This window comes from Hypomesus nipponensis, chromosome 10 (assembly GCF_054491055.1).
Source record: "Hypomesus nipponensis isolate SF chromosome 10, ASM5449105v1, whole genome shotgun sequence".
NCBI classification, from domain to species: domain Eukaryota; kingdom Metazoa; phylum Chordata; class Actinopteri; order Osmeriformes; family Osmeridae; genus Hypomesus; species Hypomesus nipponensis.
Window position 1 is genome coordinate 11,485,556 of NC_140370.1, and position 23,389 is coordinate 11,508,944.

General features: G+C 42.5%; 3 protein-coding genes across 5 annotated transcripts; 1 reads left to right on the forward strand and 2 right to left on the reverse strand.

Moving 5' to 3' along the window:
- Nucleotides 1–932: 932 nt before the first annotated feature.
- Nucleotides 933–6,592, reverse strand: map2k2b (mitogen-activated protein kinase kinase 2b). The gene is made up of 11 exons (XM_084708163.1): nucleotides 5,602–6,592; nucleotides 5,234–5,444; nucleotides 4,900–5,046; nucleotides 4,686–4,763; nucleotides 4,484–4,535; nucleotides 4,283–4,407; nucleotides 3,858–4,071; nucleotides 3,697–3,749; nucleotides 3,538–3,599; nucleotides 3,335–3,380; nucleotides 933–2,857 (listed from the first exon to the last, which is right to left on the reverse strand). Exons 1-11 carry the CDS (start codon nucleotides 5,688–5,690, stop codon nucleotides 2,747–2,749), a joined length of 1,188 nt encoding a protein of 395 aa, XP_084564289.1. The 5' UTR covers nucleotides 5,691–6,592; the 3' UTR covers nucleotides 933–2,746.
- A 142-nt stretch (nucleotides 6,593–6,734) lies between these two features.
- On the reverse strand, nucleotides 6,735–12,824 carry LOC146271718 (protein BCAP-like). Of its 2 annotated transcripts, XM_084708155.1 has the most exons (17): nucleotides 12,675–12,824; nucleotides 11,993–12,167; nucleotides 11,724–11,850; nucleotides 11,483–11,614; nucleotides 11,284–11,358; nucleotides 10,899–10,970; nucleotides 10,664–10,780; nucleotides 10,213–10,398; nucleotides 9,994–10,103; nucleotides 9,692–9,827; nucleotides 9,345–9,455; nucleotides 9,104–9,208; nucleotides 8,473–8,631; nucleotides 8,020–8,120; nucleotides 7,705–7,867; nucleotides 7,227–7,352; nucleotides 6,735–7,020 (listed from the first exon to the last, which is right to left on the reverse strand). In XM_084708155.1, exons 2-17 carry the CDS (start codon nucleotides 12,151–12,153, stop codon nucleotides 6,847–6,849), a joined length of 2,055 nt encoding a protein of 684 aa, XP_084564281.1. In that variant the 5' UTR covers nucleotides 12,154–12,167; nucleotides 12,675–12,824; the 3' UTR covers nucleotides 6,735–6,846. The 2 variants fall into 2 exon arrangements, with proteins under 2 accessions (XP_084564281.1, XP_084564283.1); XM_084708157.1 differs by lacking the exon at nucleotides 8,473–8,631 and having other exon boundaries at nucleotides 12,675–12,823.
- LOC146271719 (E3 ubiquitin-protein ligase Midline-1-like) lies at nucleotides 11,789–15,958 on the forward strand. Of its 2 annotated transcripts, XM_084708162.1 has the most exons (7): nucleotides 11,789–11,917; nucleotides 13,587–13,645; nucleotides 13,760–13,855; nucleotides 13,955–14,188; nucleotides 14,336–14,355; nucleotides 14,471–14,595; nucleotides 14,714–15,958. In XM_084708162.1, exons 1-7 carry the CDS (start codon nucleotides 11,908–11,910, stop codon nucleotides 15,265–15,267), a joined length of 1,098 nt encoding a protein of 365 aa, XP_084564288.1. In that variant the 5' UTR covers nucleotides 11,789–11,907; the 3' UTR covers nucleotides 15,268–15,958. The 2 variants fall into 2 exon arrangements, with proteins under 2 accessions (XP_084564288.1, XP_084564287.1); XM_084708161.1 differs by lacking the exon at nucleotides 11,789–11,917 and having other exon boundaries at nucleotides 12,930–13,645.
- Nucleotides 15,959–23,389: the final 7,431 nt, after the last annotated feature.

Genomic DNA, 23,389 nt, shown 5'->3' on the forward strand with positions numbered 1-23,389 from the left:
TCTCTTTTTTTCCTCTCTACAGGGGACAACATCACATATAACAAGCATGTATCTTGTTTTTTCAGCGGTTGCCCAGTGTTTGCTTCCAAAATATACCTCCATGGTGATGTGATTGTACTAGTAGTCATCATAACCATTGCTAGTGCAGTATACAAATTATCTTAATCTAATTTTGACACAACCATCTATGTTGATTGTTTTTATTAACCTTTTGTTCAAATCATCCAACACTCTACTAGATCTCTCAACAGCTAAACAATGTTGTATCGAGAAGCCTAGAATATATTCAATAGTCCAATAGTTCGGAAATATATTCACAAAACCACCATCATGTTTTCCCAGTTTTTGGGGGGCAAGAAGGGGTGCAGAATACCTTCCTCTTTTTATCTGTCTTTCCATTCATTTTACCCTCCCCCTTTCTTGCAGATTGGAATTCATTAGCAATCAAAGAGCCACTGACGAACGCCCAATCTTAATTACCCTCTCATTTGCATATTTGCATATTAATGACTGCAGACTTGGCTGTTTTTCTGCTGCAGTGGCTTTGAGCCCCCTCTAAGCCCCCACCTAACTCACCACACACAGATATAACACAAGATTCTCAGGGCTCAGAGCGTTTACCTCTCAGTTTAACAGACATGCAATTGACTGTAAAATAAATTGTTTTCATTTAACAGATGTAACTTCTTGTTCATTTCAGATAGATCACTGAAGGTTCAGCTTTGGAAAAACATGAGTCTTTTTAAAATCTACAAATTGAGGAAGAAGTAAGATTAAGATGGATTTTAATGTGATTTATGCAGGGTTCCGAAATACTGTCTGATCTTAGGATTGTTTTATGGAAAACTTGCGTCCAATGGCTTCCCTCTACTGGTGAAATGTGCGATACACACAGAAGACATGTACAACCACATTGAAAGAGAATCAAGTAGTGACAATATACATAACATTTATTAACAATTACAACTTTTTAAAGACAAAGCTTTTGAAAGTTTCATCATATGAACTGTTCCATCTTTAAACCGTTACTGAGAAAATTGACAAGAACCCTAAAAAGGCGCAAGAGGCTGCAAAGGTCATGTCCCATGGCAACTCTGGCCCATGGTGAATGTATAGGGAGGGAGACTGGCTGTCTCACACACACTGACAGTGTATGTCATCACTTATAAAACACACCTGCACTGTCTACACATGGGTGCAGATGAGGGGTATGGTTGAGGGTAAGGAAGATAGTTTAGGGGTTATTAAGGAACATCCTATGGGAGGTACAATGATGCAGGGTGCATTTAAGGTTGGGACATCAAGTATTTGATGGTACTTAACTATAGCTTGAAGTTCTGCTGTAGCCTGATGGGATTTCAGTCTGAATTATCCTACTAAAGTGAAACCAAACACAAGAGTAGGTCTTACCAACTAGCTGCTAGCTCTGCAGCACCAACATGTCTGATGTTTCAGATTAAGCAGCAGATGCAAATAAACCAACACAAAACAAAGTTTGAGAACATTTCAACCCTGAGTGCCAGTCGTCAAAAATACACCATAATCAGTGCTGTTTCTCAGCATCCTAACAGGGTCCCTGATAAATGAACAATACCCAATCAATCTACCCAAACAAACTGTGATTTTTAAACATCTGCATATTATATATATATATATATATATATATATATATACATACACACACTGTATATAAAAATCTATATCGCTATGGTGTGTACATTCTCATAAAGAACCCATGATAACCACAACTGCATAAGTACCAACAGCCAAGGAAAATCGACCAATGGTTAAGCACTGTTCTTTTTATACAAATGTATTTAAATCATTGACATTGAAAAGAAACAGAAGAGAAAGATAATTGTATAAAGAGAGCATGAGTGGTTGCTGTTGTATACTGTGTGTGTACATATGTGGATGTGTCTGTTGCTGTTAGGAGCGGTGTGTTTTGGAACAGGAGACCATGTCTTTTGTATCATCTCTTCTGGGCTGCGTGGGATTTGACTGTCAACATATTCTGATGTTGGACTTGCACAAAAGCTACAGAGTATGTGTGGACATTGTTTTACAGGTAAGCTCCAAGTAGGCACAGACCAAGTTTCAGGTGACAGCAACTAAACCTCAATCATAACCATTCACGTGAATCTATAGTAACTCTCACAGGAAACATACATTTTTCAAAGCAGGCCGATATAGTGCAGGCAAGACAAATGGCCTTTGTTACAGCCACAGGTATACACACTCAAATGTTTCTCCATATTGGCACCAAGCATTACTGGGGGGAGATATCCAATTAATGGTAATTGGGAGCAAAATGGCAATCCTGAAAATGCCATCTCTATACTGGTTGACAGATCTGTGTTTAATGATGGCTCTGCCCCTTACAACTGGTTTGGGATTATGTAGCAGAAAGGAGCGACCCCAGGCTACAGACAAACCTCTGAGGGGAAAACTACAGTTCTAGCGTGTTACACTCATGGACAGAGAACTCTGCCTCACTGACACAAAGCAAATTGGTTCCAGTCCCAATTGTGGATTTTCTTTCAACACAGTTGAATTGTGGCCTTCAGACATGGTAGAAAGTCACATTGAAGTAAAGCTTCGGAATTAGGAGGGATAGGGCGATGCCAAGTCATACTCAAGCCTTCAGTAGTTCACCTGAGGGAGGTGGCCGACAAGGAAAGTGTGAGTGTGTGTCTGCCCATGTTCTGTGTGTGTGTGTGTGTGTGTGTGTAAGAGAGGGGGTTGTTCATTCTACTGTGTGCGTAGGAGTGCTGGGTTGGCTGAATCCCATAGTTTTGCAGAGCCAGCCAGCAAAGTCCACCTCCTCCACTTCAGAGCGCTTGATAAACGTGTGGTTCTGAAACAAACGGAAGAGAAACACAGCTAAGGATATTATGACCTTGGTTGAGTTATTAACAAACCAGCATAATAAGAAAAAGTATATACTTTATTGCACACACACAAGTTTAGAAACATGGAATGGGGAAAATGTGTCCAAACTTTTGACTGCTACTGTACGTGATGTGAACAAAGTGATACTTTGCCAACCTGTGTTCTGCTTGTGTGTGTGTGTGCATGTGTATATGTATGTGTATCTGTGTGTATGCATATATGTGTGTGTGTGTATATGTATGCGTGTGTGTGTATCTGTATGTGTATTGGTATCTGTATGTGTGTGTGTACAGTGCCAGTCAAAAGTTTGGACACATGAGAAAGTTTTTTTGACTGGTACTGTATTTGAATTATTTCATTCAATGGAACCTTGTTAATTTTTCAGATAACTTGCATAACACACTTCACAACAGGACACAGAAACTATTGTCCAAAAACGTACCATCAGCATCTTCAAGTCAGCTCTGTCTGCCGGGTTCTTGATGAGACTGTAAATAAAACACAAAAGTGATATTAAACTACTGCAATACTTACAGACTTTTCACAATGTAAAATCCTAAGTTCAGAAAAGTATGCCTTGTATGATGTGTTGTGTGTGTAGCTATGTGACGTGACAAAGATGCATGCAGACTTGATCTGACTCACCACTTAGTCACAAAATCATGGAAGTCGGAGGTGAAAACTCCATGAGGCAGCTTCGGAGGAGGCTGAAGCAGGAAGTGACCTCATTAACAACACTGACATCAGAAGTCTCAATGCAACAATGCACATTTGGTTGGATTAGTAAATCAAATCATTTCTCACCTCATTGACAATATAGTCCAGCAGCTCAAAGATAGCCATTGCAGGGCCGTGACCTGGAAAATCAATACATGTTGAGTTTTGCCGACCACAGACAAATAATGATGTCCTGCCTGTGTTCCTATTGGCTGTCCTTGGGTTTGAGAAGCTGCGTGTGTGCTCACCACTGACAGGTCTCCCAGGGGGTCTGGGCCGGGGCGAAGTACTGTGTGTTTCTCCCTCTGCCCCATCAAGGATGGGACGCCCAAATATGGCCTCTAGTTCTTTTGCATCAGGAGGAGGGATGGGGTAGCGACCAATCGACAGTTCCACTAGAGACAGTCCCATACTCCACACGTCCGACTGCACAGAGTAGTGGGTGCCCTGCAGCCTCTCAGGCTAAAACATTGATATATGTAAAAAAATAAATAATACAGATTAACATACAATTCAATGCTTTATGCGCCACATGTGCTGACATGGAGATAAAACATCCATCATCAGAAGGATCAGATGATAATCTGAAACATTAAACATCCATTAGAGATGTCTTCTTTCCTGTCTGCCCCCAGCCCCACAAGTTCCTAATACTCCAAGAGGGCCAACGCACCGACATATAAGATCTTGTGCCAACAAAGGAGTTGGCCATGGAGTCAATAAGCTGGCCGCTCACACCAAAGTCACACAGCTTGATCTCCCCACGAGAGTTCACCAAGATGTTAGATGGCTTCACGTCTAGGTAGCAGAACAGAGGTTAGCAACATACACACACCTTAAAATCAAGATCATATTTCTTAAATTAACAATGTACCTCTGTGCATAATTTGGTGTTTTTCTCGCAGGTAAGCAAGACCACGCAGAACCTTTTGAGATGAGATTTTGAGAAGAGCGTCAGGCTTTACCATTCACGTAAAATTACTTAAAACTCTAAAGTCTTCATTGACGATAGTGGGGTTAACAAACATTTCAGCGAAGTCTCAAAAGGAACGCTAAATATGTCTGGCCAGACTTACAGCAATGCTGACTTTCCCCAAGATTTCCTCTGGGATCCTCCGGGCCTCTTTGAGCACCTGGTCCAGAGAGCCTCCGTCCTAGAGAGACAGAGAGACAGAGTAGAGGGTGACAGACAAGGGGAGAGACAGGACGGACATCAGAATTGGTGTACATCAGAACGACTCACGCGCTCCTTCATTCCTCCATCACCCTCATCTCTCCCCTTATCACTACCATGTTTTCCATGCAGATGCTGATCTCTCCATCACTGTAGAAGGCCCCGTAGAAGCCCACTATGTAGGGGGAGTTACACTCATGCAGAACTTGCAGCTCTCTGATGATCTGGTTTCTGATGGCAGGCTTTATTTCCAAGTGAATCAACTGAGGGACAGGAGAGGAAACGGGGAATGTAATGATGTCATGTAGGGAATGAGTGTGCTGAAAATACATTTTAGAGCCACGATCTGATTTATTATGCTAAATAAGATGTTTGTATTTGTTTGAACTTCAACTATTTTCTCTGTTAGCTGTTGTCTGTTCATTAAATGTTGTGCTTGGTTCAGCTCACCTTCCTGGCCATTACCAGGCCTGAGGGTTTGTGGCACACCTTGTTGACCACACCTCCATTGCCGGCCCCAAGCTCACAGATACGGTGGAAGTCGTCATCTTTCATTTCGCCCACTTTGGCCTTCTGGGTGAGAAAAGCCTCCAGCCTCTTCTTCTGTTGTTCGTCCAGATCGAGCTCCTCCAACTTCTTTTGTAATGCCTCCAGATTTGCCCTGAGAGGGGGGGGGGGATGCATTCACAGCTTAGCATCGTTACACCCTTGATAATAGTATAATTAAGTATAGCAGACTAAAATGACAGGATCGTCTTGGGTATCAGAATGAAAGACATAGCCAGTAGACAAATGGAAAAGCCTAGAACGCAACTTACTCTGAAGCTGCATTTATGTTGGTGGAAGTGGAAAGTCCTTCGCTGGTGGATGAGAAGATCAAGGGCACTGGTCTCTTTTTAGAGGCCATGTTCACTAATAAGAGTAACTAAATACTTGTTCAGTCTAGCCACAGTTTGTAGCAATACACTAACAAATTGACAAACTCAATAAGGCACTTGCGATCAAAATGTGTTCTTCGATAATACTGCAAGTCTAATGTCAGGGGTGATGAGGTGTCTAGCTCGCTAGGTTGGCTGGCTAGCAACAAGCACAGAGTGCGGTCAGTAAACTGAATTAAGAACTCCGACACTTTCCAATACTAGCAAGCAAACTTTTTAGAAACAACGATATGACGACCACAGCCATCACATCATTTCTCACAGAACCCTTAGCAAGCCAACATTGCTTGTAGCAAGCTGGAACCACTAGCAAGCGACTGTGTTTAGCTACAGTAGCTTATTTGGAAGGTAACTTAGCTAGTCGCGTGCTGCCCCACAAGTTCAACCCAGTTATAGATGGCAGAACTTTTATCGACCGCAACCCATCGAAGCTAGAATCGGTTTGTATAGCCCTTGGATGCTCCCGTCGAGAGGTTACTGGGTGCTCTGGACACAGCGTGCCAGGATAAGGGTGGGGGTGCAGCTAAGTTTGTCCCCTTTCTTTGTTGCTAGCTATCTAGCTTCACTGGTATTTGCCCTGCTTGTCCAGAAAGAGGCTGTCATACATCCTATCGCGAGCACGGGATTGTTCTTAAACGTTATTTAACGTGTTGACAGCTGTGCAGGATGTCAAAGAATACAGTATTTCACAAAGTTATAAGTTAATTCACTTAGTTTTCTAACGTGGATAGATGAAAATAAAATAAGACAAATCTATTGAGAGCAGTGGATTGCACCGGGGCAGCAGTGATGCTCTCTTGTGGCAACGCAAGGACGGACGAGTCGTCCACTGAGCTTCTTGCTGGAGAGGGTCTACGTTCTCTTACAGCTAGCTATATTTTCCCTTTCACTTCCTTGAACTGAACTAAATATCTTAATTTATATAACTGTAGCCCACACACGACAGTACGTCCTCAAGAACACTTCTTCTGAAATACCCATTTTATAATTTAATGTACAATTACAACAGTCACTGATGTTAACCATTTATTTCCATAATTTACAAATTGCTTCTATATATTAATTTCATGAAACCACGTTGATTGCACTGATTTAAATAAACAGGTTCACATTGTTACACTATCCTCACTTCAGAAAATAGGTTGATCCAAAACCAGATGGCGATAGCCCCTCGTCAAACATGGTCGCGTAGGAGTTTTTAAGGAAATCCACATAGTTCTGAATGTTCCGTTTGTGACTTTCTGAGTGGTCCAGGCTGAGCTGCAAGTCCTTTAGACGAACATCAAACTTTTTCTCAGCCTAACGATGGCGACAAAATTGGAAACATTTCACAACACAACCGTTAAACAAATAGCAATAATTTACAATTCACAATCCCAGACAATTTATACTAGGTGAGCCATAACATAACCTGGTTGGTAGGATACAAAAATAAGTACCCATGAGAGGGCTTTGGGGGGAGCTATGGTTTGCCAATATCTGTGTCAGATGAGTTTGATACTTACAGACTGCATGTTTATCTTAAGCTGCTTCAACTCATTCTCTCTCCGTCTCTTTTCAGCCTCCAGTTCCAAGATCTTAGTCTGAAGTGCACCCTCCCTAGAGACCCCCTTCTCTTTTACTTTGATGACCTTGGCACACGAAACATGAAAAAGTGAAGTCAACAATGCCCTCCTCACATCAACTTGAGTCCTCCTTGATCACCGATTTGGGAGAGCACAACTATGGTAGTTCTAATAACCGGAATTATCTGCATTTCATTTACATAGTACGTATAATTTAGCAGACACTCTTATCCAGAGCGACTTACAGTAAGTACAGGGACATTCCGCCGAGGCAAGTAGGGTGAAGTGCCTTGCCCAAGGACACAACATCATTGGCACAGCGGGGAATCGAACCAGCAACCTTTGGATTACTAGCTCAATTCCCTAACTGCTCAGCCACCTGACTTTCAATAGAACAACTGCATTAAGCATGATCTACCTGTTGTCTGACATCTGCCAGCGTGGCCTCCAGCTGACGGTTGAGGGCCTGGCACTCAGCAGACCTCTGTTCCAGACTTCGGCTGCTGTACTGTAGGGCCTCCTCCTGGCCAATCAGTTTGTGGACCAGCTCCTGGTTCTCCTGCTGCATATCATCCATCCTCCTACACAACAAATGGAAGAGTTTCTTATGCTTATAGTAAGTGCTGACAGCCAGACGATGTAGGTTCCCGTTTGGACTGATGTATTTGTTTCTTTTTCAAAATCCATACCATTGACCAAAATGAAATCATTTATTATTTCTGGAGTGTCTTACTTTTGAAGATAATCTACTTTCTCCTGCAACTGTGAGTTTGCCTTATGAAGGGATTCTTTCATCTCCAAAGACGATGCCAGGTTGTCCCTTTGACATTCCATCTACACACAGAACATACATTCACTAGATGACTAGGCGACTGATACAAACTACACATGGTGGATGGGTGTCCCGGAAGTATATTTCTCATCTACTCTTCAAACACACTGCAGTGTCACCCCAACAGCAAACAACACGACAAGTGTTGACGAATCTGTTAAAAACTCACGCACACTTTTTCTACAGCAATCACATCAAATCACAAACACAAAGTCAGAGCATGACTAAAGGCGGAGGGAATATGCACTGACTACAGTGTAGGATATGGCACACGGGGTGTATCACTACCCCCTAGTGGGAAGAGGTGGCAAGCTATAATCACACCACAGCACTTGGTGACCTGTTGGTGCACACCTTGACCTTCAGTTGCCTAATGGACTCTGACTTGTCTGCACATCTCTCCTCAGAGCGCCGCTGGCTCTCCTGGCTCTCGGCAAGACTGTGTTTGGCTGATCTCAGTAACTCGGTGTAACCCTCGAGCTCCATCACTCGCCCCTCCAGCTGCTGCCTGACCTGGGGGTCCAGCAGTGGTGAGCAGGCCGCATGGTGGGGTCGGGGAGGGCGCAGAGAATGTTAATAACTGCACACTTAGCTTAGCTTTCTTTAAACCCTACGTGACATGAAACAGAGGAAAGGTTCAAAGAACGCTGATGATGAGGTCAGGCCTCCTGGATGGAGAACAGTGCAAGAGGGTGCAGGAGGGGGCACTTTTCAGTAAGGCAGTATAAAAGGTGAGAGGTAAAATAATTTTGTCCGTGTGAACAAAGAGAGTGGAAGTGACCCAAAACAGACCACATCAGTTACATGTAACATTATGAGCCTAGTTACATATATATTTGTATAGTATCGTTAAAATTAAACATAAGTGATCACAACAACTCACTATCACATATTTATCGTAACATTATGTGAGTAACATTACGTATGAGAATTCTAAACCATGAATCTGATCACCAACTGTAGTTGGTAAAGGAACTGACAGTACCTTCTTGATCTCTGCTTCTTTTCCCTCTCGGATGTTCTCTGTTTCTCTGAGGAGGCTATTACACTTCATCCTCAGGTCAGCCACCTCTTCCTGGAGTGCTGACACCTAAGAGGAACATATAACCACAGGAAAAAAGTTGATGTCTGGAAGTGAAAGTATCTTTGCATACATGTTCATAAGTTGGATCAGTCAATGAGACATGACCTACAGAAGATTGGTATGACACGGACATCCCATTTACCTGACTTTGATATTGCTCCGCTTGCTCTTTCCTCTTCTGAAGGACGTTGTTCTGTTCTTCTACAGTTGCCTCAGAGCAGGCCAGCTGCTGCTCCAGACCAGAAACAGAGGCCTGCAACCACATCATCTGTAAGTTTGGAGCTAATACTAATAATGCAGGTAAAAGGAAGTTATATGTGACACACAATGATGACAGGAATTAATAAAGAAGACATTGGAGTCATTGCTTTTGTATATATAATCTTGTACCTAGGACAGCTGTAGCGTTAAACTAATAAATAAAATGTGATTAACACTAACATTTGAGTCAACAAAAAGATCCTATATGAATAGTTCATTTTTTTGAACCTTTAGAGTGGCATTATCAAGGCTGAGGTTTCCATGTTCAGTGTTGAGATTCTCCACTTTCTGCAGCAGGATCTCATTTCCAGCGGTGAATTCTTCTCTCTCTTTTTGCAACTTCTCAGTCATGTCTGCAATTTGGCTGCGGCGACACAATAACAAATACATATTTTCCCACGCAGGTTAACTGTCATCATAAATTCCCTAAAAAGCAGGCTATGCATGCACACCATGGATAGACTCACATGTATGTCCAACAGCAGAATGTACTTTGTTATGTCTAGGCTAGTGTTAAATGCAAGACTGACCATTTGAGCAGATCTATCTGTCCTTCCAGATGTTCTCTATCATTTGCACTCTGTTCCAGCTGTCTCCTCCATGCGTCCCTCTCTGCGCCAGCCTCCAAAAGCTGAACATCCTACTTGGATGAATACACAGGTTTAGATAGTAAATCCACAAGATGAATGGGTTACATGCAAATGATTAAGACAGTAAGGAAGGGATGTTTTCTCTATCCCAACGTTAACCTTTTCTCTCAGCTGACTGTAGCATTTGTCCACAGCAGCTTCAAATTTCTCCGCCCTGTGTTTCTGGGCACGGGTAGCCTTCTTTAGGGCTTCCTTCTCCTGTCCTGCCTTCTCAGACAAAGTGGTGATCTCTCTTCTTAGATCCTCAGCCTCAAGCTTCTGTGTCATAAGACTTCTCTCCAACCCCTGCGAGGCAAAAAGATAAAAATGTCAAGGCATTCATTTGAAAGAAATCTTATAATTGTCCATTTCATTTATGCCTAGAGTCTACTCTGTAGAGACTAAGCACATTTTTGGAATTGAATAGGGGTTATTTGAGTTAGTGTTGATTTAGGATGGACTAAAACCATGTATTTTTCATGTTTTTAATTGCATATAGTTTTCAATGTACAAACATAGGCCAGGCTGGTCTTGTATGTTTACACTGGCTACAGAAAGGAGGTCTCCATACCCGAAGTTGCACTGTCAGACGGTTGTTTTCAGCTTCCTTGCTGCGGAGCTGGCTTTGCAGGTGTGCTCGTGTAGTCTCTACAGACTTGGTCATATGAACTATGTTATGAAAGTAGTCCTGGGAGTGGGCAGAATGACATAAGATGGAGTGTCAGGATATGGGATATATTGGTGGTTACTGCTGTAGGTATCTGATGGATATTGATCAAGACCATAGTTTTGGTTATTCTGCTTGCCATTTCTTTATTTCGCAAATCCATAAGCTCCTCAACTCTTCTTTCTTTGTCATTCAGATCTCTTTTCAAGAGCTAGCAGAAAAAGACAAATCACAAATAAATATATACACAAGCATGACATATAATTAACGGTCATTAACGCTTCAGCAAATGCTTCAGCAAAGGTAGTTAGGCCAGATTCAATGTAAGCATGAACATGCTCCAACCAAGTATGTCATTTTATTCTAACCAAATGACCCTATTTAGGGTTAATCTGGTGAGAGCGGATTACTTATAATCGGTAGAATAATTTGTCAGCCTTGATCCATTTATAAATCTATCCATTTGGAATAGTTTTCAATCAAGACATGTTTTTTTTCTGTTTTAATTGTATAGTCCCACTTACCTGATTTTCACATTCAGCCTCTGTTAGTTTCTCCAACAAAATATCAGTGTGCCTGTCGGACTCAAGTCTATTAGCCTAAAATGGTAAACATAAAGGGCTTCCTTTAGTTTGGAATGAATTTAAGTATTCGTACTGTTACGTTAACAGATTCAGGAGGCATCTGACCCAACAAGAATCTGATCTGAATGGCTCCATTTACCTCTGATTCCTGAAGTTCTTTTAACTGCTGTCGAACAGACTTATTTATCCGTTTGAAAACTTCCAACTTGTCCAGCAAAAGGTTTCTTTGCCTCGATGTCCTACGGCTGTCAGACACAGAATGTCTAGAACCCTCGATTTTTCAAAAGAAACGGAAAACATCTGTATACATTTCATTTTTGCAAATCAAGTCATTATTGGGAAGTTTAAGAAAATATATCAGATTTTAAAAGGGCACATACTTCACTGTCATTATCCAAAGTCTCCTTGAATGACATGAGTTGTATGGCTGCGGCATTGGCAGCTGTTTCAACATCGATCAACGCTTTGAGCAAGGGACTCTTTCCTGTAGAAGCAAAGTCTCCAAAACTGCAGTGAGACAAGAGAGTGGGAAAACGTCAAGTATCCTGGACTGTGACATGTAACATGCCTCCGGGTGTGTATTGCCCAACGTTCATCAATCCCTGTTCAAAAACGAAGGGCCGTTCAATTGCCTTAGTGAGACACTAACCTGTTAGCCTCCATCTCTGGGCTGTAGTGCCTGTTGCTGCTGATCCTGCTGCTTCCTCTACCTGCTTCTGGCGATCCTTCCATATCTTCGCAAGTCTGTGAGAAATTCATGCCAAGTGGTGAAGCCTGAGAGGGTTTTTGAAAGAGGTCCTCCGGAGACATGGCTCTCCCTCCTCCTAGCAAAAAAACAGGCGCGTTTGGCGTGATTTACTTGCAAATAGAAACGTGCTTGAACCAGGTTGTTCGTGAATGTGACAACAACTGGGAATATTTTCATTTGCGTGTCCCTTCGTGTGTCCCATCTAAATCGTTTTTAAAGTAGGTGAAACGTAGCTAACAAGTTGCAGCAAATCTGCAAAAATGCGAGCTTATCTGACCTGGCGTACAGTAGTGTAATTAGCTAAGCTTCAGTCTAGTTAGCTAACCAACTAGCTATTTTAGACAAGAGCTAAAACTAAAATTAGCTAGAGCTAACTACATATTCGATAGGAACAGTGTGAGAAGCTATGTAACGCAAGCGACTGGTATAAAGAATGTAAACAAGGACAGTCTGGAAATATTATTGCAATGCACGAGTAAGAATCTAGCAACGTGAGCTTCAGACTAGTACTAGAGCTAGCTAGACTAGCTAGTAGTTCGGTTAGCCTAGTAAGCTAGCGTTACTAAAGTACTAAGTACTTTACCGTAGAGAGTTGTCTTCTCATGTTTGATTCAGCTCCTCGTCATCTACATTCAAACCAAGTGTCTGCGTCACCACGCATCACATTTGATCTAGTATGATGAGTGAGTTCCTCTAACTTGCTGATCATAAACGTCAGAGCGTGTTATTTACAGCTCAAAATGAACAGCAACCAAACCTTGCAGTGTTGACATATCTCCTTGGTTGTTGGGCGTTGTTTGAGTCAGCTGGCTGTACCCTCTTTAATATTGCAACTAGCTAGCGCTAGGTGGCAACAGATGGTGGAATTCTGAGTGAAGGGACAAGTCGATAACCACCGAAGAAAGAAGACAGGCGGCTCAAACGTTGAGTTTAGTTTCGTTGATACGTTACAACTTTCGTTCAGTGAAAATTCATTTTGACATGGAGGTTCTTGAGGATGAGCTCATTTGCGCTGTATGTCGTGACATTTTTGTGGAGCCTTTGACTTTGCCGTGTGGCCATAATTATTGCGAGAGTTGTGTTAACCAGTTGAAGAGAGCCTCGGACAGAGAAGACGAATTCGCAAGCCTAATTCAATATTATACCTGCCCACTTTGCCTGGCACCATGCGACACAAAGATAAACTTGAAGAAAAACGTTGTACTTTACAACATAATTGAAAAGTATCATACAAGTCGTGCAAGCTGTATCGACTGCTCAGTTTGCAAAGGAGAGCAGAGGCTGGCCGCAGAAAAGAGTTGTGTCAATTGCAATGAGTCATATTGCACTATCCACATAATGCCACACTATGAGAATTCAACACTTCTCCAACATGTACTTGTGAATCCAATTGGCGACACATGTAGGCTCTGTATAGAGCACGGGAAAGAGCTGGAATTGTTCTGTGAGACTGACTCTACACCTTTATGTGTATACTGCATGCTACCATCCGAAGCCAAGCACGGGGACGGACACAGCGTGGTGAAGTTGGCAGACTCATGGAACATTCTGAGGGTAACAAAACGTCACATTTATGACTGTCCCAACATTTTAAATGCATAAAATATTATGCGTTTGATAGTGACTCCTTTATCATCTTATGTATTGTGTGTTGATTGCTTATTACAGAAGAAATGTCAGGTCCAACTTGAGGGTATTACGCAGAGCTTGTCAGAAGTCAAAGATGGTCTGACAAAGATGGATGAAGAAGCTTCACACTCCGAAGTAATATTATTGTTATAACATGCAGTGTCACACTTTTACAGTAAAAACATTTAGTGGATGTGAAAAAATAAAAATTTGCACCCACAAATTCACTCCCAGGAGAGCCTGCTAAGCCAACAGAGACAGTACACTGACTTCCTGAGCAGAGTGAAGCTTTTCCTGGACTTTGAGGAAAACGCCTGGCAGAAAAGGTTTTCTGTCGACTTGGTGCAGACCAGACGGAGTAGGAAGCACAGGTCAGAGAAGCTGAAGAGACTCGAGCAGAGACTGAGCCAGACACAGCGAACCCTTCTGGAAGCACAGAACATTCGTGACCCTCTAGTGCTGCTCCAGGTAGGCAGAACATATGTGCCTCAATTATACTATGTTTTAATACCTATACCTATTGGTATATTCTTATTTATGTAAAAGAATGGCAGTTACAGTTGCACATGTTTATATTATGGATTTTAAAAGTAATTGTATTGTCTTTTGAAACAGCTGTTGCAGAATGCAGATTGGTAAGTGAGGTGTTGCTTATTGATAACTATATGCATGGGTGATTGACAAAAAAAACCCCACAGGGTTTAAGTTACAATGAAAATGTATGATTATAGTGACTCGTCTGTTCCTTAGGGCTGACCTGTTTGAAAGAAGCACATGTTCCAGTCAAATCCAGGAGTTAAGAACATGGAGTACCCTTCAACCTGTTCCCTCTGCCATCACCCCACTGTTCAAAACCCTGCACAATGTATTCCCAGGTACAAATTAAAACCAACTAGTTTTCAACCCTCACTTCCTGCATTTGTATGTCTGTCTCTCAGACATGTTAGCTCATGTGTGTTTTTCCATAACCTGATATCCCTTTCCCTACACTAGGAGATCATATCTTCTTCCACAAACCAACTGCCCACCCCAGATTAAAGTTCAGCCCTGACAACACTGCTGTCTGGATGACTGAGGAGCAAGAAGAAGATCACGCCAGATTCCCAAACCGTCCTTTCTGTGTTCTGGGTCGCACAGTGTTGTCAAAGGGTGTGCACCACTGGGAGGTAGAGGTGAATGGCCTGCCCTCTTGGGCTGTAGGTATTGCCTACCTTGGCCCCCAGCAAAGTACCGTGCAGAAGCAGCTAGGCAGGGACTGCAACTCCTGGAGTCTGAGTTACAACCAGAGCAAGCAGCAGTTCTGCTCCCAGCATGACTGGCTGACTTTCTCCTTCACAGCTGCAGAGAAGCCTAGTCAAATAGGCATCTTTCTGGATATTGACAGTGGCATACTGTGTTTCTATGATGCGGTGAGGTGGGTGACTTTATACACCTTCTACTGCAGGCTGGACCAGCCCAGTGAACAACTCCTCTACCCAGCCTTTTGTCCAAGGTTGCTGGAGGACGAATCTCCAGTGTCCACTCAGACCATGAGGGTCCTGCACTGACTCTGGCCTGTGCGCCTTGATATTGTTATCCTGACACAAGCACCTTATATCCATTTGTGTTGTGCCATTCACCATAGTTATTCATTCACACATCTAATCTTAAAAATGCACAGCACTTCACTTTGGTATTTGTTGTTGACATTTAAAACGGGATCAGACAGACGGTTAACCCCAATGGCATAGCTTGCATTCTGACCTGTCAGCACAGCAACCATCTATGTTGATGTACAGGCTTTTAAGTTACACTCTCGTTTGTTAAACTATTAGTCCAGTGCAATATAACCACAATACATCTGAATTGTGCACTTTACCATGCAATCAAGTATGCAACATATAGTTTAATATTACAAGAGATGACAATCTGATTCCTAGATCAAGATGTGAGATAACCTGTTAGGGTTAGCCTGTAGATAGTAAGCAGTTGTCAAGCTCTTCTGGCTGTGGTATTTTCTCAATTTTTAGGTGCTTCTTGTTATGTTGTTTTTGTTTGGCCATTGTGTTTATAATTTATAGAGAACCAAGCATCATTCTAAATTGGAAATGCTATGATGTATAACCAATTGTATGAGAAGTGATGCATTTGGCCAGAAGGAGGAGCTCTAGTCTTAGAATGTGAAATTGGGGACCATAACAGTGGTTATCCATTTTAACAAGAAATGTAACTTGTATTGAATAAAATTGACTTTCTGAATCAGGTTGTGTTTTTTTCTTGTGTGACTGTTGGAATGATGATAATGTCCACTGTGTCCCATTTGGGTGTTTCCATGTTCTGCATTTGACTGTTGTGACATACCCTAACAACCTGAATCTGGATACTTTCTTGAAAATATCACTGACAAATACTGGAAGATTTCAATTACATATATTCCTTGTAGTGTGTAGCAAAAGTATGCATCAAAACAATTTAAATGATAAAATGTAGTGTAAAGTTCAGCTAAAACAAACATGTATTTTATAAATATACACATTCTACAGCATTTATCCATGATTTAAACCCTGTTCTTTTTTTACAACTGGTTGGCCTTGACGAGAGTGGTTGTGGATGTCAGAAATTAGGTTAAAACCTCTTTATTCATCTGCCCCGGTTGGATAGCAGAAGCCTTTCAGAGATAAGCGTCTCTGATGGTCTTTTTCCCGTTCTCCGTTAACAGAATTCCTAGGTTTCCCTCCCTCTCTGTCCCAAAGATTATCTGCAAATGCACCGCCACAGGGCTACAATCCTCTTTACCCTGGGGGTGTGTTTTTACCCAGGATCCTGCTCAGGCTACTCTTATGTTTGATGACATTTAACTTTGATAGCTCACCCCCTGGAAAACGACTAGCTGCAGCTTTGGTCTCATAAGAGTTTCAATGACTGACGTCACGCCTGAGGGCAATGTCTCAACTTAACCTAGAGAGGTTCTCAATGTATCTAAGCACTCCTATTGATAATGTCTATGATTACAGACATGGGTTCTGGTGTAGGAGTGTGTTCTTGTAGTAGGGCGGGAAGTGTGTTTGTGCATGTGTGTGTGTAGGGAGGTTATTTGGTTATGTGTCTGTGTAGTGTTGGCAGCTGTTGGGGGTTTTCAAATGTCAGGTCTCATCAGTGGAGATGGTTCTGATGGTTCTTTTAAAAGAGGTTAAATGCACACAGCCAACCAGCTCTTTTTGACACATTCTCTCTCTCTATTTGTGCCATTTTCTTCCTCCCGCCTTTCTTTTTTCCCTCTATCTGCTTCTTTCCATTTCTTGTCCTCCCCTCTGTTTCCTCTGCCACTTTCTCTCAACCCATTTCCTCCCTCTTTCCACATTTCTTTATTTTTCATGGCTCTCCCCATCTTGTTCTCTATGGGGATAGAAGTATATCTGTGAGTGGAGAATCCCCTCAGTGTGAGCAGATGTGATTGGATGAGGAGAATCCTTTGAGTGTTGGGCTTTCTTTGATTTGTGGGGAAAATTCTTTGATGTTACGCGGATACCAATGGAGACAGAATTTTTGTTCTAGTACTACTCCCTACTTCCCCTAACTGTCTGTTTGAATGCGTTACATGGCCTTTTTTTTCTTTCTTTTTTTCACTCAGGCAATTGAAGAATTCTTGTCTCGGGCATCACAATAACCTAGGCCTCAGTGTGATTTATGTATCACTTATATACTTCTCATATTCTGGCAACAATACCATTCTGACAGAGCCGTTTAGGTAGGTGCTCAGAAGGAGACAGATAATATGTTGGCAGCCTCTTAAAATCAATTCGGCCATGCCTTAGTCTCCCCTATAAGCGCGTCGCAGTCTCATTCCCCTGCATGTGTGATTAGACCAGTGCTTAAAGCGCAGTAGCCATCCAAATGGCTGAGGCAGACATGCCACATTTGATAAGCCCTGAGCTGGAGATATATGTATATGAATAACAGTCTCCTCCAGGGGAGACTCTGCTCAATGTTTCATAGGTTCATTTCCTCAGTGTCTCCTTGTCGTCTGAGATTTTGCTGCTCTTTCTGACATAGCACACAGGAGCAGAAGGTGTGCTATGTGATAATGGTCTGCACACACACACACACACACAGCGAGCTGGAAGTGTGAGTGTTATGGTGCACCCGTCCGTGTACTGTATTGGCACAGATGGAACACCAACCTTCACCCATAATGTAGGACGGGTTACCTTACCTTACCTTACCTTCTAGCTTCTACTGAGAATATGTGCACACACACATGGATTAGATGAGATCTGTTGAGCTATCACTGGCACACACTTCTGCCTAAGGTGTAGGATGGTCAAAGCACACATCTAGCAGGCATGTTCTCCTGAAGGCCTTTAACCTTTCCCCAGGCCAGCTGTGGATTGACTCACCTCTGAGTCTGATGGTCAGTGATTGGTGGGTCTTCAAACTGCCTCTGTGGCAGAAACTGACACAGTATTACCTCTGCATTCCGCACTGTACAGAAGCAGTTTTGTCAGACCTGACACACACCAGACAGACGTCATACTTCTACAAATATTCTTATTTTGAATTGTCCCTTAATGTGAAAAACGTGTTGCTCTGAGCCCACTCTGACGTGATGACTGGAGAGCTGAATACATGTTTGATGGCGAGGGACAGTGCAAGGTAGATTGGTTACTGGAGTGGCACAACACTTCACTGAAGAGATTTGACCCTGTTTGTTACTATGGTAACTGCCCCTGGGTTGTCCAGATGAGGATGATGATGGTGATGATGATGGTGATTTGGCCCCAGGCCGTCGTTCTGTATCCCAGTCACTCCCAGCATCCTCACGCCCGCTCACCCCCCGGCCTGGGTCACCTTCCCTGGGGACACGACAACCAGGTGAGAAAAGCATGCAACAGGAATGAAGAACAGGACCTTGTCTGCCTGGCCCCCAGAGCAAGGTCGCATGATATTTAAGTCCTTTTTTTTCATGAATATTATTTGTTTGTGCCGGAGACCTCTGCATTTTATGACCTTCACAGAGAGAGAGAGAGAAGTAGATAAAAAGTATATACTATTTTTATATCCCTAATTTCCCTCAAATATATGTTATCTAGCCTAACTAGACAAATGTGTTTGTTTCTATAAAATGCTAATTTTATAGGTGACTTTGTCTTCTCTTTTAGTTCCTCATAGATGCACTGGCAAGGCTGTCAAGAGGAATTCTAGCCAGCCCTCGGTGGAAATGTTTATCCGTCTTCGATCTAACACAGACAATGGTTTAATTATCAGAATAAATCGGCAACAAGTTGAAAAATAACTTAACAGATAAAGCGCCGAACCAAGAATCATGTTCAGGAGCATGCAACTAGGAGTCTAAAAATACCTGAATTGATATGTATCTGGAGTAAATCAAAACTGCTTCATGCCTTGGTGAGCCTCTCAGGCTCTTCTAATGAAGACTTTCCCTGTTGTGTTTTCTGGAACATTTAAAAGAATGTAGCTCGCATGAAGGCTGTGTCTGCGATTGGTAACGATGCTGAAGTGCTCAACTCATGCATAATGTAATGGAGGGTGATGATTTAGTTGGAGGCCATAACCATTTTAAAGGTGACAGAAAAATGCAATGCCAGGGCCTCTTCTGGACCTGCAGGCTTTCTTGCTTTTGCCCAAGGGCATGAAAGATGGAATTAAAGTGGGTTGAAGGAACATCTATTTTTTGTCTCTGGATAGAAGAAGATGACAGGAATACTAAATGGCAGGAATAGCACTTCCTCTAACATGCTTTCATGATTTCAAACTTTGCACAAGTGATTCTTTCGAGGTATTTTAATGTGCTGCCCATTTTGGATAGGCACGTAGGAGAGACTTGACAAATCTTTTTTTCACTGGAAATATGACTTCACTTCCTATCCTCTCCTCATGACTATCGTCTCCTCTTGCACATGCAAGAAAGAGTCTGAGAACACTACTACAGTGACCTTATTTTCACTTTTGTCTTCATAATGCATTACGAATGGCCGCTATTGTAAACTCAGACTGAAGACTAGGGTATCGTCATCGATCAGGTTTGACATCCAGTCAGTTAAGGGGGGTCTTGCACTGCTCTTGGTTTCCAACACATCCTATGAGCAATTTAATTCCTCCAGAGTTACTGTAATGCAGTCATATCCACTTGAGAGCCTTGACATCATTAATCCATTAAACTTTAAATTCCAGAGGATTTCTAGCCCTCCTGCTTCCAGATTAGCAGTTCAATGCGTTTCTGTGTCAGTTCACTGAGTTGAAATTAATTTATCAACTAATTTAGTAATTGCACTCAAAAGCTTTTTATCTGTCGGTTAAGCTGCAACAGCTAGTGACTACTTCAGGCAGGTTAGATATTTAAGTTTTTTAATATTTTCAGCACAGGGTTTTGACATGTTTGGCTCAAACAGAGGGCCACATGTAGCTTGCATGAGGAAAAGCGAAAACAGCAAAAAATTACATTATATTTTAAATGATATGAAGGCTTTGTGAAATGCACGATATGGCAATTACGATATACTAAAGGTAGTGGGGCTGCAGGTAATATCCAGACAACAGATAACAAGCAGAGTATTCTCCGTAATGACCTCAGTTGCACATTGTATTGTGGTCCACATGCTGCTGAGTGCCTTCGCCAAAGCTGCTGCCTGCTCTGTCCATTACAGTTAAGCTGCAACCACACTCTAATGTAGAAGATCCTCTCATAGAGTGTGATAACGCATCTCTCTCTCTCTCTCTCTCTCTCTCTCTCTCTCTCTCTCTCTCTCTCTCTCTCTCTCTCTCTCTCTCACTCTCTCTCTCTCTCTCTCTCTCTCTCTCTCTCTCTCTCTCACTCTCTCTCTCTCTCTCTCTCTCTCTCTCTCTCTCTCTCTCTCTCTCTCTCACTCTCTCTCTCTCTCTCTCTCTCTCTCTCTCTCTCTCTCTCTCTCTCTCTCTCTCCCTCTGTGTGTGTGTGTGTTTCTAGTGCTTATTTTCACAGGGTGGCATTTGCTTGAGGGGGAGGGGTGATTTGACTAGTGACTCCCATAATCCTCGTCTTCGCTCTCTCTCTCTGTGCTGCAAAGCTAGAGTGTGACTCAGTGCGTCTCCCATGGCGCCTCCTCCCCGGCCCTGACAGAACGCCTCGGTTAACAGACTCCCGCTGCGGTTCGTTGTGGCGTGGGACGCCTGGACACTGTCCCCGCAATCAAAGGCCTGCAGTGACATTGCTGCCTCTCGGCGCCACTGCTGCCCAGGGGGACAGGCCATCATTTGGGCATGTTACAAACACAGTCTGGTTTGCAGATCCTCACAGCTCGCAGGCTTCAGCACTTTTTCTGAAAATGAACAGCACTGTGCTGCTTCCCTGACACTGACTGACACTGTGCACATTTATCAGTTTAGGGCTGTGTGTGGTGTAATGTAATGTAGTCATATTGCTCATATCCTTTAGCTGCCGTGGCATCTTGTGAGTGTCATCATGTTGAGGAGTATGCAGGACTACACAATCATTCACACAGAGGTGATAGTCCAGCAATAATGTAATGCTCACACATGTTTTGTAGTGTAGTGGGCTACACGCACACGCTGAGTTGATGCACTTTTAGGTTGTGTACAGATGTACATGTTAGGTCCATGTTCATCCAACTCAGGTCCGAGGGAAGTTTTTGCAAAGAACCAAAAGGTGACCCAAAGGTTGATGATGGCCATCTTAAATAATCATAAACAAATTGTGTTTTTGCTCAACAAAATGGTCCCTAGAGGAAAAGGTTCATGTCTTATTTATCGCTGGGAAAGTTTGAAATACTTTTTTTGGGGGGGGGCACATTACATGACAATACATGATACATGTACATGATACATGATACTGATACACAGAACCCTGTGGACAATGTTCCTCCATAACTAGCTTTCATATCTCAGCAATGTTCAGTCTAATCTGTGCCGTGTCTGTAATCCTCAGGTAAGATCACAACTGAGTGGCAGCCTGCCAATGTGGCATTACCGTACCAGGAAGCCAGGTGTTGTGCTGTTGTGTAGAACAGCAGTGTTCCTGGGCTGGCATCCCTAGACATCCCTCTCTAATCCTCTGCAGCCCAACACAATGGATAATCCCATCAGGCTCCCATTGTCTGTGGAAATAAAGACACACATTTGTAAGAGTTATTCCTGAAAGGGCAGAGTTGGCTGTTTCGCTTCCTGTGGCATATTCAGGTGAAAGAGCTGGTGTAGTAGCGAACACTAACCTGCTGATCGCTGGTGTCGAGGGAAACTGAACATTCTCCTACCTACCAGAGCCACCTCTCCTGCTCTGCATTTGAATAGAGTTTGTTTCTAAGATGACTTTACTTTTTATTAAGACCCCAGAGTTGTGAGTACTATGTGTGTTCCGGAAATATCTGTCACTCAATCATCATATTTTAAACTTCCAAATTGCATACAGACTGTGCTGAATTGTCACAGAATAATAATACCTGTTTATGGTGCTAGTTAATTTTACAATAATTGATGATCAGTAATGTTTGCACGTTTCGAAGGAGGATGTCCTGCTTTTCCCCTCAGGACAGAGAGAACAGCACATGTCATCCACTTGCTTGTCCTCTTCGCAAAATTGTTCGAGTAAGAAGGCTACCATTTACAGCCTACAAGTAATGACCTTGGGCTGAGTTGGTGGAGTGCTCTGTTGAGGCACTGGCCTTGTGTCCGACTGAACCTTGTATCTGCCTCTGCCTGACTGGATGCTGTGCCGGCTCTGATAATGAATAGCTCTACCCAAGGGGGACAATTAGCTCTTTAATGTATCTGATCTGATGGACATTTTTCCCCTGGTGAAAAAGTGTTCTGTGGGGGGATGGTTCTGCTGCTATGGTATCTCCCTGGCCACTGAGGGCCATCAGGAACAGTCTCCAGCTTCCTGTCTGCCTGGCTGAACTGTGCTCAACTCTCATCTAAGGTGGACCATGAGGAGCGGCAGCTTGCGGTGGCTGTCTGAATCCCTTTGCCAAACGCACAGCCATGTATCTCGAATTACAATTGGATGATTGCCTCTAGAGTTGGATCAAATACCTCAACAATGTTTATCTTCAAGCCCCTTGACATTGCAATGAAAAGAAGACACATGGACACCTTGGAAATTCCAATTAAGAGAAAATATTGAATTTGTAGGATTTCAAAATGTGCTTCAAACAAAATGCTTAAAACATTCTTTGATATGTAAAACAAAATACTCCACCCACTTTCCCCACAACTGAAATTATTTCCTTTGACATACAGTATATTTGCTCAGGGCGCTATGACCCTAATTACATGCCAAAGAAAAGAATCAGAGAAACGCTCTTTTTTTCATGTTGGCCACAAAAAAAAAATCTCAATTTCTATATAACATAGTTTTACAGTTGGAGGACAGTGACAGTGCTTTGCCTTGACAATTTATGAAGTGGGCCATGAGAAGACATATAGGCTAGGCCAATATGGATGATTAATCATTCATAATAATTAACTAGTAGCCTACATGGAGAATAATTTATGTCTCGTGTGTAGGCCACTTATTATACAGTGATTCATTTTTCCCACTGAAAACAGATAAAATAACTGATTTATCAGCCTGCCCCACAGTGTTCCTTTAATAATATAGAGTAGTAAACAATACGAATAGTAATAATAATGTTGTGGCATGTTGTTAGAGCTGTTCAACTCTGCGGTATCGCGGTC

Coding starts and splice junctions, on each gene's coding strand:
- map2k2b (XM_084708163.1), bottom strand. CDS start 5,690: ATGGCCTCTAAAAAGAGACCAGTGCCCTTGATCTTCTCATCCACCAGC. Junction 5,445..5,601: donor AACATAAATGCAGCTTCAGA/GTAAGTTGCGTT, acceptor CCCCCCTCTCAG/GGCAAATCTGGAGGCATTAC. Junction 4,764..4,899: donor GCATCTGCATGGAAAACATG/GTAGTGATAAGG, acceptor CTGTCTCTCTAG/GACGGAGGCTCTCTGGACCA.
- LOC146271718 (XM_084708155.1), bottom strand. CDS start 12,153: ATGTCTCCGGAGGACCTCTTTCAAAAACCCTCTCAGGCTTCACCACTT. Junction 11,851..11,992: donor CCAGAGATGGAGGCTAACAG/GTTAGTGTCTCA, acceptor GTCTCACTGCAG/TTTTGGAGACTTTGCTTCTA. Junction 9,209..9,344: donor CGGAGCAATATCAAAGTCAG/GTAAATGGGATG, acceptor TGTTCCTCTTAG/GTGTCAGCACTCCAGGAAGA.
- LOC146271719 (XM_084708161.1), top strand. CDS start 13,073: ATGGAGGTTCTTGAGGATGAGCTCATTTGCGCTGTATGTCGTGACATT. Junction 13,856..13,954: donor AAGAAGCTTCACACTCCGAA/GTAATATTATTG, acceptor ATTCACTCCCAG/GAGAGCCTGCTAAGCCAACA. Junction 14,596..14,713: donor CCTGCACAATGTATTCCCAG/GTACAAATTAAA, acceptor TCCCTACACTAG/GAGATCATATCTTCTTCCAC.